General features: G+C 37.5%; 5 protein-coding genes across 6 annotated transcripts in view; 2 read left to right on the forward strand and 3 right to left on the reverse strand.

The window, feature by feature from the left end:
* Positions 1–16,231, reverse strand: part of LOC103836262 — a 37,699-nt gene that overhangs the window by 15,101 nt on the left and 6,367 nt on the right. The window contains exon 2 of one of the 2 annotated variants that reach the window (XM_033277970.1): positions 12,196–12,222. In XM_033277970.1, coding sequence (XP_033133861.1) covers positions 12,196–12,222 — 27 coding nt within the window. Of the gene's footprint in view, positions 1–12,195; positions 12,419–16,231 lie in introns of those variants that run through there. The other variant, XM_009112508.2, reaches the window with a different exon arrangement.
* On the forward strand, positions 19–1,929 carry LOC103835722. Its single transcript, XM_009111915.3, has 2 exons — positions 19–1,177; positions 1,337–1,929. Exons 1-2 carry the CDS (start codon positions 291–293, stop codon positions 1,722–1,724), a joined length of 1,275 nt encoding a protein of 424 aa, XP_009110163.2. The 5' UTR covers positions 19–290; the 3' UTR covers positions 1,725–1,929.
* LOC103835723 (ethylene-responsive transcription factor ERF012) lies at positions 6,044–9,293 on the reverse strand. The gene has a single exon (XM_009111916.2). The coding sequence runs from the start codon at positions 8,429–8,431 to the stop codon at positions 7,799–7,801; it is 633 nt and encodes a 210-aa protein (XP_009110164.1). The 5' UTR covers positions 8,432–9,293; the 3' UTR covers positions 6,044–7,798.
* LOC103835724 (transmembrane emp24 domain-containing protein p24delta5) lies at positions 12,180–13,440 on the forward strand. Its single transcript, XM_009111917.2, has 4 exons — positions 12,180–12,532; positions 12,673–12,885; positions 12,973–13,049; positions 13,114–13,440. Exons 1-4 carry the CDS (start codon positions 12,326–12,328, stop codon positions 13,256–13,258), a joined length of 642 nt encoding a protein of 213 aa, XP_009110165.1. The 5' UTR covers positions 12,180–12,325; the 3' UTR covers positions 13,259–13,440.
* Positions 13,883–16,110, reverse strand: LOC103835725 (lysM domain-containing GPI-anchored protein 1). Its single transcript, XM_009111918.3, has 3 exons — positions 15,249–16,110; positions 14,560–14,677; positions 13,883–14,469 (listed from the first exon to the last, which is right to left on the reverse strand). The coding sequence occupies exons 1-3, from the start codon at positions 15,913–15,915 to the stop codon at positions 14,007–14,009; spliced, it is 1,248 nt and encodes a 415-aa protein (XP_009110166.1). The 5' UTR covers positions 15,916–16,110; the 3' UTR covers positions 13,883–14,006.

Raw genomic sequence — 16,231 nt, forward strand, 5'->3', positions numbered from 1 at the left:
ATTCAGACCAAACCCGGTCTAGTTCTCCTCTCTTGTCTCTCTCCCTCTCTCCCTCTCAAAGCATAGAAGCTTTAGCCTCGCCGTTAAAAATATCTCGAAATTTGATAAACCAGGAGAAACAAAAACCACAAGTTACGGATCTCTATCTCTCTCGTCGGTGATGCTTGCTACGGCGGTGACGCGGCGGTTAGTGTATTCTCGCCGGAGAAACCGAGAAGTTCGGTTATAGCCACAATCTCGAGTTACAGGAAGCTTTCGTGATCGTGTTATTACTGTGTTCGAATAAAGAGATGGAAGGACAAGCGAAGCTGACGAGGACACAGTCGTCGCTGCTCCGGTCACCGTCGACGACGGTACGATCGTCTTTTCAGAGCTTAAGTTTAATCGCTAGCGAAGTCTCTCACCAGAGACAAGATCTAGAAGCCGGAGAGAAAGAAGAGAAACAGAGAAGAAAACCGCCTAAACCGTTCGGTTCAAGTCCTCGAACCGGTTTAAACCGAATCAACCCGGGTTTAACCTTCACGATGGTTTCTCTCTCCTTCCTCAGCCTCTCGTCTTTCATCTTCTTCGTCGTCTTCTCCCAAACCGATGAGCTTCTCACCTCCGAGAACCTCCTCTTAGCTCTAATCTTCGTCGCCGTCGCTCTCTTCTTCGCCTCCAAGAACATCGCTCTCCTCAACCAAACCATACTCGCACTCAAAGAAACCACCAAAGTCTTTGGCTTCCATAGCAAGAACCGGTCAGAACCGGTTCAGTGGTACATCGGCGATACCGAAACCAAACCGGAGAAGAAGATCAAACCGTTCGTCAAAGAAGGTGTTCATTTCTACAGCAACGGAGATTTCTACGAAGGGGAGTTTCACAAAGGGAAGTGCAACGGGAGTGGTGTGTATTACTACTTCGTGAGGGGACGTTACGAAGGTGATTGGGTCGATGGGAGGTACGATGGTCATGGGATCGAGAGCTGGGCTAGAGGGAGTCGATACAAAGGTCAGTATAGGCAAGGGCTTAGACATGGTTACGGAGTTTACAGATTCTACACAGGTGATTGCTATGCGGGTGAGTGGCTTAATGGTCAAAGCCATGGGTTTGGTGTTCAGTCTTGTGCTGATGGTAGCTCTTATGTTGGTGAATCAAGATTTGGTGTTAAACATGGGCTTGGATCTTACCATTTCAGGTAAATAAAATGATTTTAGCCAATATTCAAAAAATTGCTAGGCAGTAATTAATTGATTAGTGACTAGTCTTAGATCGATTTTTAGAATACTGATTTTAATTATAATTGTTGAAATTTATTTTTAAAAGACAAAATATTTATTTGGTTGTGTTTGTGTAGAAATGGAGATAAGTATGCGGGAGAGTATTTTGGAGACAAGATCCATGGGTTTGGTGTGTATCGTTTTGCTAATGGTCATTGTTATGAAGGAGCGTGGCACGAGGGTCGTAAGCAAGGGTATGGTGCTTACTCGTTTAGAACCGGTGATGCTAAATCAGGTGAGTGGGATTCAGGGAATCTTATAACGTTTCTTCATCCTACGAGCGAGCCGGTTCGGAGAGCGGTTCAGGCAGCTAGAGAAACGGCTAAGAAGGCTGTGACTCGGAGACGAGTAGATGAGCAAGTTAGCCGAGCCGTGGCAGCTGCTAATAAGGCTGCAACGGCGGCAAGAGTGGCTGCAGTAAAAGCAGTTCAGAATCAGATGGATGGTAACTTTTGTCAAAGTTGAAAACTTTGGTGGAAGTGTAAATTTTTCTTTTGTTGTTCTTTTTTCCTCTGTGTAACCCTGATTGAGCTAAAATAATGGAAGCTTGTTTCAGAGGTTTTTACCAGAGTAATTTTCCATGTAACAGAAACTGTAAATATCAGAAGAAGATGGTGAAAAAGATGGTGTCTTTTTTTTTTAAATATATAAATCAACGGGTTTGATGATGGAGCTTCTTCTTTATTTGGTTTTGATAAAATCTTTGGAAAGAAGCGATGTTGATTGATATTATGATCTTGATCTGGATCACTGACATGTCGCTGAGCTTGCGATTCCCTAAAACTTATCGATTAAACTAATAAGTCATTGTCGTGATCCGGAACATATCTATTGCATTGATTGATACCACAACATATTTATGGTCTCTGTTAGTTTAAATCACTCTGCAAGAATACAACACTTTATTTGTGATTCATAAACCTTTCTCTATGTTTCTGTTTTCATAAATTGGCGATGGACAGGTTTTAAGATTTTGGGGTAATAAAAGATTTATCAAAAAATCAATAAGAAAATATTCTTAATAATTTGGGTGTTTAAGCCATTTATATTATCTTCAAAAAATCTGGAGACTAGCGTTAATATTTCACTGAACTGTGCACATATCGGCTCTAGATATGTATTATTTTTAAAAATGTTTAACATACTTTATCAAAACATTGAGTGTAAGGGTTTATGTTGTATTAGGTTCACTGAAAGGGCAAATTTGAAATCGATTACTGTTTGCTACTTCGCAAATTTGTATTCTATGTGACAGCAATGTGTACTTAGTTATATCAAATTATCGATAACGGATGAGAATTTGAAACTACTTGATCAATCATAGACAGAGACTACAAAATAAAACTATTTTGGTTACGGCGTGTCGACAATAACACATCCGATAAATACATGTCTCGTCGCATAAAAGAAGTGTCGAAGAAGGCATGTGTCCTTATCGATCATCATATATTGAGGATATCATTTGAGACTTTTATATGATTTATATCCTTATCCTTTTCCCTTTCTTGTATTTAAAAATTTATATACGCCACTGATCACATGGTTTCTTGCTGGATTGGTCTCCCTTGGCATCAGAATACTCCAAGCCAAGATTAAAATAGACCTAACATATTAATTCCAGATTTATTTACCCAATACAATTGCGTATGTTTAAAATTTAAACTGAAAATTATATGTTTGATAATAATTTTTGGTTTAGTCAAAGTTTTCTTTTAAACAAAGCTTGGTAATGATTTATCAAACCTTATCTTTTAGGAGAGATTGTTTCCAGCTTCTTTCTTTTTCGGGGAGTGAATTTTATATTAATGGCGTTTGGATGCTTTTTGCAGTGTGTTATATCAGCTCATAATAATATAGATGGAATTATAGTGTAATTTCTTTTTTTTGCTAAATTTTGGTTTATAGTGTAAAATTACCCTCAACAATTATAATATATGAGAAATTCCTAAAAAAAAAAGAACAAAATTCCTAAAGAAAAAACATACGAATTAACGTGATATGATTCCATCTCTATTTTACAGCAAGAAATACAGTTTACTATAATGTATTTGAAACCTACACATCTATTCATTTTATTATATTTGTTTTATACAGCCCCGAATGTAATTTTGCTGACAGCATTTTGACTCAAATGTTGATTTTCAAACTTTAGCTAACCACTCCACATAAATTAACTACCCCTCAGAGAGTGAATTACTGGTCTAACATATATACATGAAATGGTCGACAGCATATGAAGATTTCATAACCTACTAAAATTAGAGACATAATACATACGTATCCGTAAATAATTGGTCTATAAGACCTAAACATTTTTCTAAAAAAAATAGGTCTATACTTTAATTAAAATTGTATGATATTAAGTATTAACTAGGAATAAGTAATTTATCATCTGAAGATTCGAAAGCTATAAAAATGTAGATGAGAGAAGTCAGAAGAGGAATGCTTGTTTCGGCATGCACGTCTCTGCCTCTTTTCTCTCTTTGATTGCAACATTTATTCAAACTCGAATAATCATTGTTATGACTTGTGCGTTTTTAATGTATTTGAAATTAATTTTCGTTGATGTATATTTAATTTAATAGATATTGGTAAGATTATACTATTGAACGAGTGCATGGATTGCTGAAACTGTTGGTCCTGCGGGGTGCCATACTGACAAAAAATTAATGACATGGTCAAAGTTAGGAGGACGTCTTCCAAGTGACAAAATAATAGCAATATTATCAGGCTAATTCTTCCATTATTTCAGCACACCTCTTATTAGGGTTGGATTTTGGAAACTTCAGTTGGGTTCAATATACATATATCAAGTTGGTTGGTTTTGGGAAAATGGTGCGTCTATGATAAAACTTTATTATAGTTTTAGACAATTTCGATGTATTGCGATCTATTTAAATAATTTGTTGGTATTTTAAATTTGGGTTTACACATACTAAAAAACGATTGTATTACCAACGTTGAGTTGGCCTAGTGGTAAAGGGGTTTCGGCTGTAACTTCCGCCACTTGGGTTCAACTCACGGTGGGATGGACTATTTACAATGCTTGGGTTCCTGGCAAAGAGGTGAAAACACCTTTTTTGTTACCAAAAAAAAAAAAAAAACGATTGTATTCGAACCACCATCGAAGATTCCACTTAATTATAATTGACACAAACAAAATTTGCGATGAATAAAGGAGTGGTTCTATCAATAAATGGTGTAGATGATTTATCGTACTACTATATCACCAGTTTAAAAACTAAAGATTAAACCTCCGTGAGATTTTTTATCTATTTTAATAGATATAATATTAATATGAGAAATTTTTTAAAATAGTTTTTTTAAAGTTTTTGTCACAAAAATAGATTTCAATGAGAAAATGATCATTTTTTTTTATTAAAGATTAAAAATATATTTATACCTTTGGGTTAAGTAATCTAGGCTCAGAGTATAAAGTTAAGGAATAGAATTTTGAGGATATAATTTTAAATTAAAAAATTAAATTAAAATTTTCAAAATAAAAATGGATTATTTTGATCATTTTTTTATTGAATGCTATTTTTATGAAAAAAATTTAAAAATGATTATTCGAAAGAATTGCCCATCTAATATCCTTATCCAAAACAATGCTAGATATTTTAAGTTTTTCGAACTTCTCATAATTTGAAATTCAAAATATGAGCTGACAAGTAAAAATCTCCAACGCAATCATCATGCTTACAATAATATTATTGAAATTTATCTCACTTTTTCTGGGACCATTGATCTTTTGACTTTTATCTTTTAAGTAGGTTACTTACTAAAACATGCAAGCAGACAACATAATTTCAATTTGCATTATTTAAACAAATAAACTCACGTCGCCTTTTCAACTAGATGTCCTAAAATTTAGAGTTTGTCAACTTGATATGGCCATTCGGCTGTTCCCAACTGCTCCAAGACATTCAGATATTGAAACCCCTGCTCTTGCTGCTACCACCACCCCTAGTTCCAGTTACTCATCTCGTATTCGTCACTCTTTGAGTACTATCGTTGATGGGATTATCTCAAATAACTCATTTGGTGTGCTGCAAAATGAAAATGTGTCTAGTTTTAAGACTTTTGATTTGTCAGACGTTATGAGAACATTAATGTCTTAGTAGCACGAGAGAGGTCTCGTGGAGGTAGGCTTTTCAAACCAACCCAAATGATTCAAGAAATGGAATAAACTCACGTAGGTGGTCGTTGTACTCGTGGTCGAGTATACACTCCCAATGCCTTTGTAAATATTTGTATTAGAAAAAAGTTCTCCAAGGCACATAATTAACATATATATATGGCTTATAAAAGTAAGTGGACAACGGGGTTTGGTAAAAGACAAAGCACATGACCCCTAACTTTAATCCAATTATACATGTATATAAAACTACTATCTTAATTTTACTAGCAAGCAATTCTTTGCTAAAAATTCTATTTTCTCAATACAGAAATGCTTGGACTGCAAAGCTTGGCATCGCATGTTTGGTAGCTACTGATTTTTTGAAAGCGACCAGAAAACAAAACAATACCTTGTCTAATTCTAGGATTAAAGATGATTAAATATTTCCTATTCTGTGGTTACAGAAAAGAGAATTTTGCTTGTTCAATACGTAATTGAATGATAAACCTGTCATCCGCCACCAATTTTCAGAGTCAGAATTATTACAAGTAGGAAATAACTGGTTGAGCGAAGACACGAACCTAATCCAGTCGACTATATTGACTTTCCTTCGTTCTATATATTATCGTAAGCATGGCTATAATTAATGATTCATTCTGTTGTAAAACCTTTTTTGTTTGCTTATATATATCAAACAACACTTTGCTAAGTATACCGCAAAAAAACATCATCACAAGTTTTCTTATTTGCTACTTTTATTTACCGAATGACTTATTAAACTCTGTATACGTGACTTATTAAACTCTGTATACGTGATATGAAAGTTGGAATTCTCTAAGAGCATGATTAATAGAGATTTTTAAGGAAAATATAAAAAACTGTCTTAACTTTTAACTAAAAAAGGTAAAAACCGGTTCTTAATAAGATATTTAAAATGTGATTCTTAGCTTTTTTTAGTTAAAAATTAAGAGACGGTTTCTTATATTTCGATAAAAATTTCACCTCAAGAACTTTCAATTAATCATGGTCTTAGTGCATTGTAGTCCGATTTATAAAAAAGATATTTACAAAAAGCCCTAACCGAACCCCATCAACGTTACCTATATTTCTATATGCTCAACACAGCCCATTTACTCTTTTAAGGTTTGAAATGCCTAGTTTTCGATTTTTCTTTGTCTAAACGTTAACTTTTATAGGTACACGCCAAAAAGCCCATGGACGTCGCAGCCCACACCACGAAAGAGTGTTGAGCAGGGGACGAGTCATGTGGCTTCAATGTTCAATCCCAAGTAATGGAGTTTATGTCCCTTGGACAAAGAAATGCTATATAATCTACAAAAGTAGATTCCATGTTGAAGCGATAAGAATCATATGAATGTCTTACTACAAAATAAGGTAAAGTTTCTTACTGTTAGCTACTATACACCAAAAGTGCAATCAGTTTTACTTTAGTGATTTAAATCGATTGACTACGCTGGAACATTTAAAATCAGTTTGAATTGATTATAATAGTGGATCATAAAATTACTATATTTGTTAACGTAACTGCGCTTCTGTTATACCTCAATGAGAGAGCAAAACGAAAAGAGAACGATAAATTTTATAAAAAATAAATTTCACTTTTAATATAATAGTTCAATTTTCAAAGATATGAACTCTGTCCCCAAGTAATATGTGCATTATTTGCCATACCAAACTTTTCCACGGCACATGAAACAGTGAGATTCCTCTGAATAATAGTACTATACATAATAGTTTTTTAATCAAACAACTAATGAATAAGGTTAGACCAAAAAAACTAATGAATTAGGAAGAGACATTGGGAAAAAGTTTGCTTGCATGTATATACATCATCTAAAGAACTTTGCCACTATCATCTAATTATCTTTATCAATAATGTCTTGTAACTAATGATTGTTAATTATATACATACCACTAGGTTTACCACTTACCAAAATAAGAAATTCAGTGCAAAGATAATGTGCTGGGTTGCAAAACCATTACATACCTACTCGGCATATATGTCATATATACACGCAAATAAGTTGAAAATTTAACAAAATTCAAATATTGAGCACCAGATTAATTTCATAAACATACTGCAATATATATTATATATATTATATATATTCTTTACAATGATACAACATGCTATCAGTAAAACTTAATTAAAAGGAAAAATCACTTGAAAAGTCAAAGAAGTGACAAAAAGGCTTCTTGTTCATGTGATCTTCCTAGGCCGCCCGCCCACCTCTCAACTCCCAAACGTATTGCAATATTGACATACAATTTGAAAGGTATAATTACGACAAGGGTAAATTAGTTAACATTTTTGTGTAAGGTAAATTAATTAACATATAAAAAGAATTTTGTAAATAATAAAACATATATAGTAAAGTATGTATTCTGGACCGTCAGATCAACTGAAACTCCAAAGTGGAATATCAGCATCTTCGTAGAAATACCCATCGACCATATTCGTGGTCGTGTTCAGTGGAGGAGAGTAATTAAACGGAGCTCCATCATCGAAGAAGAACATCCCATTATGATCATTGTCATACCACGATGATGATGGATCCATCAAAGACACACGATTGTCTACGAAAGACCCTATCAAAGATTGCATGTCATCAGGATGTTGATCATGATCGGACGGCGACGAATCTGCCGATGAAGAGGGAGCAAAAAGGTCAAATGAATTGTTGGCTGCTTGAGCGGCAATTTTTTGGATGGATTTGGGGGACAAATGGGTCTTTTCATCTAACAGAAGGTGTGAAGAAGCAGAGCTGGGGAAGTTGAGATTGGCTTGAGGGCCTTTTAGACACAAGAGTGCAACATCATAAGCCCGAGCTGCTGCTTCAGCTGTTGAGTAAGAGCCCAACCAAATCCTTGTCTTTTTATTTGGTGCCCTAATCTCAGACACCCATGATCCCCAACTTCTCATCCTCACTCCTTTGTACTTCTTAATCTTATTCTTCTTGCTCTTGGTCTTAGGAGAAGACGAAGGTGACAATGACATTTCCTTCTTGATATTGAGTTCTTGTTTCACCATTGTAATGGTGTTGTGTGTATTGATCCGAGGCTACGTAGATTGATTGGACAATGTGGTATTTATCAAGCGATGAGGAGATTGTTCTTGAGTTCTTATTGTTGTTGGTGATGGCTAGAGATTTTTGGATGAGTGTTTATGTGAGGTGAGGTGAGGAGATTATATATAGAGGTAGATTGATATGAAGGGGTATGGGAGACGAGGGAAGAAATATTATTTATTTGATATAAATCTACAATAGGGTCAATTGTGATATAGTATGGTTTACTGTGTATGAATGTGACATTTTGGTGCATGACAGGTGTTTTTCTTCTATTTTTTGTTTATCATAGCAAACTGTCAATCGTCATTAATACAAATTTGTTTCTTGCTCATTTAAAAATAATTATTTTTATCTTTCGCATCTAATTATTAATCGAATATGGATGCATGTTAAGTGTTCAAAGTTCGAACAATGAACCTGAACGTGGCTTTTTATTTTTTTGAACTGTGAACATGGCTTTCTTTTAACCTTTTTGCTAGATTTGCATCTTCATATTAAATTTCTGTAATGTTAACTCAAAGTAGAATAACTAAGAATCTTGAAATTTAGAGGAAACTATGTTTGCAGATGTAAATCGGTATACTATTACGTGAACTTTTGTCCATTATAGGAAACCAAATTATGTTTCATCATTTGTTTTACAAACTTGTTCGTTTGATTTTTTTCGTTTATTTTATTTTATGGTTTGTATTGTTACCAATAAGATTGATATTTGTCCAAAGAATAATCAACGAGTGGAGCCAATATTGCTAGGAATAGTATATACTACTATATAGCGTACGGAAGTCGGAAGCCACTTGCTGAGCAAATCAAGAAGTGATCTAAATACAATATTCTTTGGTTGTGAATTTGATATATCTTTTTTTTTTTTTTTTTTTTTTTTTTTTTTGTCACAAAACACATGCATTCATAAATTAGTTTGGTGGGGGCATTAAGGAAGCCACAACCACCCCTTGTTCATACAAACTTAAAGCATTTTTGGCTAACATATCAGCCTCACCATTTCTCTCTCGCGACAACCAAGCAAAACTAAACACATCAAAAGCGTTAGAAAGGATGTGGATATCCTCCACCACTCCGTAGATCTCCAACAGAGGGTCCTTGCCGATGATGGCATTAATCAGCAATCGTGAGTCTGACTCAAATCTCACGTCCTTTACACCCAGCCTACAGCACGTCATCATCGCTTCCTTCATGGCAAGGGCTTCAGCAACGAGCGCTGATGGGGTGAAGGAGATTCCTAGCTTCAACAGATTCCTCTGTTCTCGGGTCACCACGACCCAGCCAAGCCCCGCACTCTTGGTTACCGCCGACCACGCAGCATCAGACCTTGCGACAGTCTCAGCTACACGAGGGAGGGGTTGGGGAATTATCTGTCTGATTGCTTCTTTTTTGTCCTGCGCTACAGACCATTCCTTAGCTAACACTATAGCTTGAGATAAAACGTCTGCCGGCCTCCCTGCAAAGTTCTCAAAAACAAGTCTGTTACGAGCCTTCCACAGAGCCCAAAGAATCCAGGGCACCAGGGGCGAGGACGTTAGGCCTGTCGGGGGAAGGCAACCAAGCCTATGCAAGTCGTTCCAGTCAGCTCTCAAATCTGTCAATCCGCTAATTCCAAAGCTTCCATCCAGCGGAGCAAGTTTCCACACTTCGCGAGCAAACGGACAATGGAAAATAAGATGATTGATAGATTCCGAGTTCCCGCATCTCTTACAGGCCGGATTGACATTTAAATGGCGGCCGAGTAAAACTTCTCCAGCCGGGAGAATTCCCTTCAGATATATCAATTTTCTTTTATATTGACTATAAGTAGCTATCACCACTATCAGGAGATTATAGATTACAGCTACGTTTAACGCGTTGAGTCATATACGATCTTTCCAAGAAAGAGATGGATGGTTCTAATAAAAGGGAAAAGAAGAAAGAGATGGTTAGTTATGGCTTTATGGGCCTACGTTTATTGTTTACCGATTAAAACATGAGGTCTAGTCTCAAGTTATACTTATCGTATTCATTAAAAAGCTTGACGGTAAAGTCTCTCAACATGCACATAAAAGTTCTTTCTTGTAATATTTTATCGTTTGTTTCAGACTTTCAGTTATTAAACTTTATTAGATTGACGTCTACGGTCTACCAAAGCGTATTACTCTAACTATCTAACTCGAAAACGTGTATGTTTTCACCCCGCCATATGTGGCGTTACTGTTATTTTCGCACCTTTCTTCAACTTCATTAATATATTATTCTATTACAAATTCTAAAATACTTATATAAACGATTTTAACCGGCAATTTTATTTATTTTTTATAAAAATTTACACCTGACTACATTATTTGAGTTGTTTTATAAAGACCTACGAGTTTAACTATATCGTCAATTTTATCATTGATCATATTTTCGTTAAATATTTATTACCGTATTGTGTCACAAATCCAGTTTAATATTTGATGAATAATGTAGCAAAATCCAAAGAAAACAATAGATAGTGAGAAATGAGAAGGAAGAGTGAAGTAAGAGATTGACTTCAAATTACAGCTGTTCTCAATCTGCTATCTTTGCAACCCAAACCCAAACCGCGTTATCTCTCGTCACACTCACTCCTAATCAATATACTATATGCTAAGAATGGTATAAACAATTGAAAAGGAGAAAGCATATACTTATAGATTTAAGAAATAATAAAAGCATATATAGCTTTAAGACGCGCAAAGATGCACATGATCTTATATGAGAAAAGAATGGAAGGTAACATGTTCTATGTGGACAGCCTTGACTTCCTCACAAAGGTATACGACTAATCAATCATGAGATGGTACTTTTGTTCTCTTCGTCTCGAGATTTCACACTTTGGTTTTACGCAAAAACTCTCCAAATGAGAGAATATGGGCAAATCTTGTCAGCTTTCCAGCAAAAATATGCGTTTGCATGAAGTTAAAGAAGCATCTTGATCGTGGCTTCTTTCAGTTTCACTTTTTGAATATTAACACTTGTATTTTAACAAGAAGAAGCTTGTCGATATACGAATTTAACTGTCCCATAACTTACACTCGAAAGCTAACATAAGAGTAGAGAGAATTACCACATATTTATATATTTTGTCCAAAAATATCTATTTTTTCAGTGTAGGGACAATTGTAAGAATCAGCAAATCTTTTATTTGTATATTCAGATCTATGATTTAGTCGGTTTTGAAAAAGTTAAAACTGAGGTGGGGACATAAAACATGATAGATCCCTACATACATTGTATGTTTCGTAAACAACAAAAAAGACTCGTACATGGTTGTTCCTCTAGCAAGAATAAAGATTTTATTTTATTCGATATTTGTATTTTACGTTGTGATCCTTCGAACTCACGATCATATTAAGAAAACATGTGTTACAGAAGAAAAAACAATCGGTCCATTCAACCAGGCGTAGAAACAAAACAAATAATGACAAATAATAGATAGGCGGGAAGGTGGTACAGAAAGCCCATTTACGAATTTGAATGGGCCGAACAAATAACCGTGGGTCCAATCCAAAACTTTGTGTTAGTCCACCAAACGGAACCCTCTTAACCATTCAGAAGGTGCGATCAGCATCGATGACGCGCTACCTCCATTAAAGACACGCCACGTCAACCATTATTCGCAACCTGATTGGCTGATCACACGTTGAAGCAAGTCACCTAAAACACGAAACACCTCCCACTCGCGTCATTTAAGACACACGCGCGCGTGAACTCTCTCTCTCTCTCTCTCTCTCTCTCTGTCTTTGTTTTGGTTTGGTTTTGGAAGGACTTTGACCTTCCCCTTGTGCTTGTTGGACTTGGTCGGGGTAAGAAAAAGAGAAGAAGACCCTCGCTGCTCTCCGATGGCGATCAGAGGAATCTTTACGATTTCAACGGTGGTGTTGTTTCTGCTGACGGTGAATCACGGCGAAGCTATATGGCTGACGATTCCGGCGACGGGAGGGACCAAGTGCGTCTCCGAGGAGATACAGAGCAACGTCGTCGTGATGGCTGATTACTACGTCGTCGATGAGCAGAACCCTGGAAACACACCTGCTGTTTCCGCTAAGGTACGGCTCCGAATCAAACTTATGTATTCGATTGAGTTCAAAGTTGTGAACTTTATGTCGGTGGCTTTGGTGCTACGGATCAATAGTTCTAAAGATGCAAACTTGTGTTTTTTTTTTTGGTCTGATTGGGGTTTGAGTAGGTAACATCTCCTTATGGGAACGATCTTCATCACCAAGACAATGTAACGCATGGTCAGTTTGCGTTCACAACTCAAGAGACAGGGAACTACTTGGCTTGTTTCTCGGTTGATTCCAGTCATCCGCTACCTAATCCGTTGACCCTTGGGATTGATTGGAAGACTGGTATCGCTGCCAAAGATTGGGACTCTGTTGCTAAAAAGGAAAAGATCGAGGCAAGTTACATTTACATTAACATCTCCTCTCTTTTCTTCTTTGTGATGTGTTGCTACATCGTTATGAATGTGTATTGTTTTTTGCAGGGTGTTGAGCTTCAGTTAACGAGACTTGAGGGGTTAGTGCAAGCGATTCGTGAGAACATCGATTATATAAAGAACAGGTACGTCTCTACCTCTTTTGTCTCCTACAAAATAGTGATATGTAAAGCAAATTTTGGGATACAGGGAAGGGGAGATGCGAGAAGTGAGTGAAGCAACCAACGCAAGAGTGGCTTGGTTCAGTATAATGTCACTTGGGGTTTGTCTTTCAGCAGCGGGTGCGCAGATATGGTACCTGAAGCGATATTTCCACAAGAAGAAACTCATCTAAAGACTTTTGGCTTGGAAGGCTACTTTGCTATATTTTGTAACATCACAGATTCTCCCACCTTTGTAGAGTCAACTTGTTAGTTGTTACAATCAAAGAACGCATTTTCATTTATATCTTCTGTGGAACAGGATATTGTGTTTTGATTTATCTCTGCTGGAGTAGAATCTCTCTGACTTTCTCTAGGTGTATGATTTTCTGCATTCCACTGTTACAGATCACATGTAACTGATGAGATTAGGCCTGCGGGTTGGGGTAGTTCGGAATTCGGATAGTTCAGTTCAACCAAAATATTGTCAAATTGATCGAAAACAATCTGTTTCGGTATTCGGGTAGTTTGGTTTTAAAAGTTTTACCAAAATTAACTAGAGTTTTTTTAGTTCGATTATCTTTCGGTTAAATTAATTTTAATTAAATTCAGATAATTTCGGCTACTTGGTTTATTCGGTTAATTTGGTTCAAAATTTGGTTTATTCGGTTAATTTGTAGAAAAGCTGACCAAGCTGAAAAGCAATATTTTTATAAACATGCGAAACTGAACCGGATTCATAACCAAACTAACCAAAAATTTCAGTTCAGTTTTTGGTTAGGCAAATTTGGTTCAGTTCAAAACCACAGGCCTAGATGAGATTAAAACTTTCTGTGAGATACAACTTCAAGATAATAAATAGTTTTTCGGTTTTACTCATCAAGAAGTCTCTCACAAATGAGTTTTAATGCGCGGTAAAATAAACAAATTGTTGTTGACCAATCAACATGAGAAGACAAAGGAGATGGAGATGAGAAACATGATAAAGAAGTAGCTAAAAGAGTAGACAGTGGCAGCGGTTGAGATGCTTCCAGCTGGACCATTAGCAGGGTTCCCCGGCAAGGAACCACCACCTGGAGGAATCACAGATGATCCTGGCGAAGCTGCTATTGAACCTGGACCATCATAATCCGGTGAAGGCGCTGGTGCATACATTAGATCCTTAGGAACAGTATCAGGCGGAGCTAGAAGCGGCGCAAACTGTTGAGGCCCGGGACATCGTGGCTGTAGAGATCTAGTCAGCATGGTCAAGATGGTACCGTTGGCGAAACCATTGTAATCACAAGTCGTCACGTTACAGCCAGCGCTACTCTGCTGGACCGTGATGTTACCGAGCATGAGGTTGCTGTTTGTACACTGCATACTCGAGCAAGAGACGGCTAAAGAAGCAGGCTCACAATACAAACTGCATCACACACACACCACACCACACCACAACCAATTTAACATTAGCTTGAGAGAAGGTAAGGAGAGGATCTTTGGATATTGTTATTACCTGCGGCTCCCAAGCGCACAGCTGCATTGCACGCAGTGGCCTGCTGCTAGAGCGTAGCTACCATTTGGAACTATCAATCCGTAATCCGAAGCATACTTGGGAAAATTAGAAGCACAAGCTGTGACAAGATGAAGATACAGAACCAATCATTAAAACATCACAAAGATGTAAACTTTTGGCAGCTCAAAACTCACACAACACAAAATGTAATCAAACAACACTAAAGGAAACAACCAAAGACTCACAAAGCTACACCAAAAGTAGAAACTAACTCCCATTATATAAACTTCTAAAGATAAGCACAAGCTGAGACATGGTGAAGATACATAAAACCAAAAATTAAAACATAACAGAGCTTAGCAAACAAGAAAACAACACAAAGAAGCAATCATTTAGCAACAGAGCTCAAAACTCACAACAATAAAGGAAACAACCAAAGATCCCAACTTGGCAACATTATTGACTACAAACTCACAACATAAACTGCTTCCCATTACATAAACCTCTAAAGATTCAACCTTTGGCAGCTCAACACCCACACCAACGCACAACACAATCAAACAACAACAAAGAAACAACCAAAGACTCACAAAGCTAAACCAAAGATCCCAACTTTACAACATTAACCAACAATAGAAACTACTTCACATCATATAAACCCATAAAGACAAGAACTTTATAGACCAAACCTGACAAAGGAACAGCGAGGATATCACCGGAGCTAACATCAGGAGCACCCATAGCATTCACATTCATCAAATCAGTAACCGTAGTCTCGTACCTCCTCGCTATCCCCGCCAACGTATCCACACCCTTCACCACGTACGACAGATAAACCGCCGGCAGAGAATTATCCGTCCCGTTGAAGCAAGCGCACGGCAGGGGGACGAGGAGACTCGTCCCGACATCAAGCACCGAGGGGTCGGTAACCGAGTTAGCCTCCTGGATCTGCTCGGCGGAGACCAAGCCGCCGTAGACAGAGCCTGCGATGGAAGCTAGCGTGTCGGAAGGGCGGGTCTTGTAACGCGTGGAGACGGATTTGCGTATCCCGTCGACGCAGGAGCAGGTGAGGGGGATCTTGAGGAAGAGGTGGGAGGGGAGGATGTGGTTCTCGACGTCGGGGAAGGAGATGTCGATGGCGTTGGCGAGGAGGATGGAGATTGGGTCGACTTGGAAGAGGGAGGCGACTTCGGAGACTTTGAGGTCGGTGTAGAGCGTGTAGCCGAGTAGGGAGTTGCAGGTGTCGTTGCTTGAGCATGGCTCGATTGTTGATTTAGCTGTCGTCGCTGTGAAGAAGAGTGAGCTCGAAGCTAGGATTAGGAACAAGTAGAAGATGGGTTTATCTGGGGTTTTCATGTCTCTCTCTCTCTCTCTATTACAGAACAATGGACAGAGTTGGTTTCAGGAGTTTGTGGGTTTGGTAGAGAGAGAATCTCTCTTCTTGTTGAGGAGAGAGAGAGAGTGAAAGAAAGTAAGAAACTTTTTTGAAATGGAGGAGAGAGAGTGTGTTGTACAGAGTGAACAGAGAAGGGTAGCTTTGCGATCTCCGAGACAAGACAGACTTTTGTGTTCTGTTGTGACTGATTTGCCCTTTGCTTCATAACTCGTTTTGACCGGTTTAATACAACCGTTGCCATTAATGGAGAACCGGAAGAAGGATATGGCGGTAAAT

The sequence above is a fragment of the Brassica rapa genome, chromosome A08, assembly GCF_000309985.2.
Source record: "Brassica rapa cultivar Chiifu-401-42 chromosome A08, CAAS_Brap_v3.01, whole genome shotgun sequence".
Taxonomy (NCBI): Eukaryota; Viridiplantae; Streptophyta; class Magnoliopsida; order Brassicales; family Brassicaceae; genus Brassica; species Brassica rapa.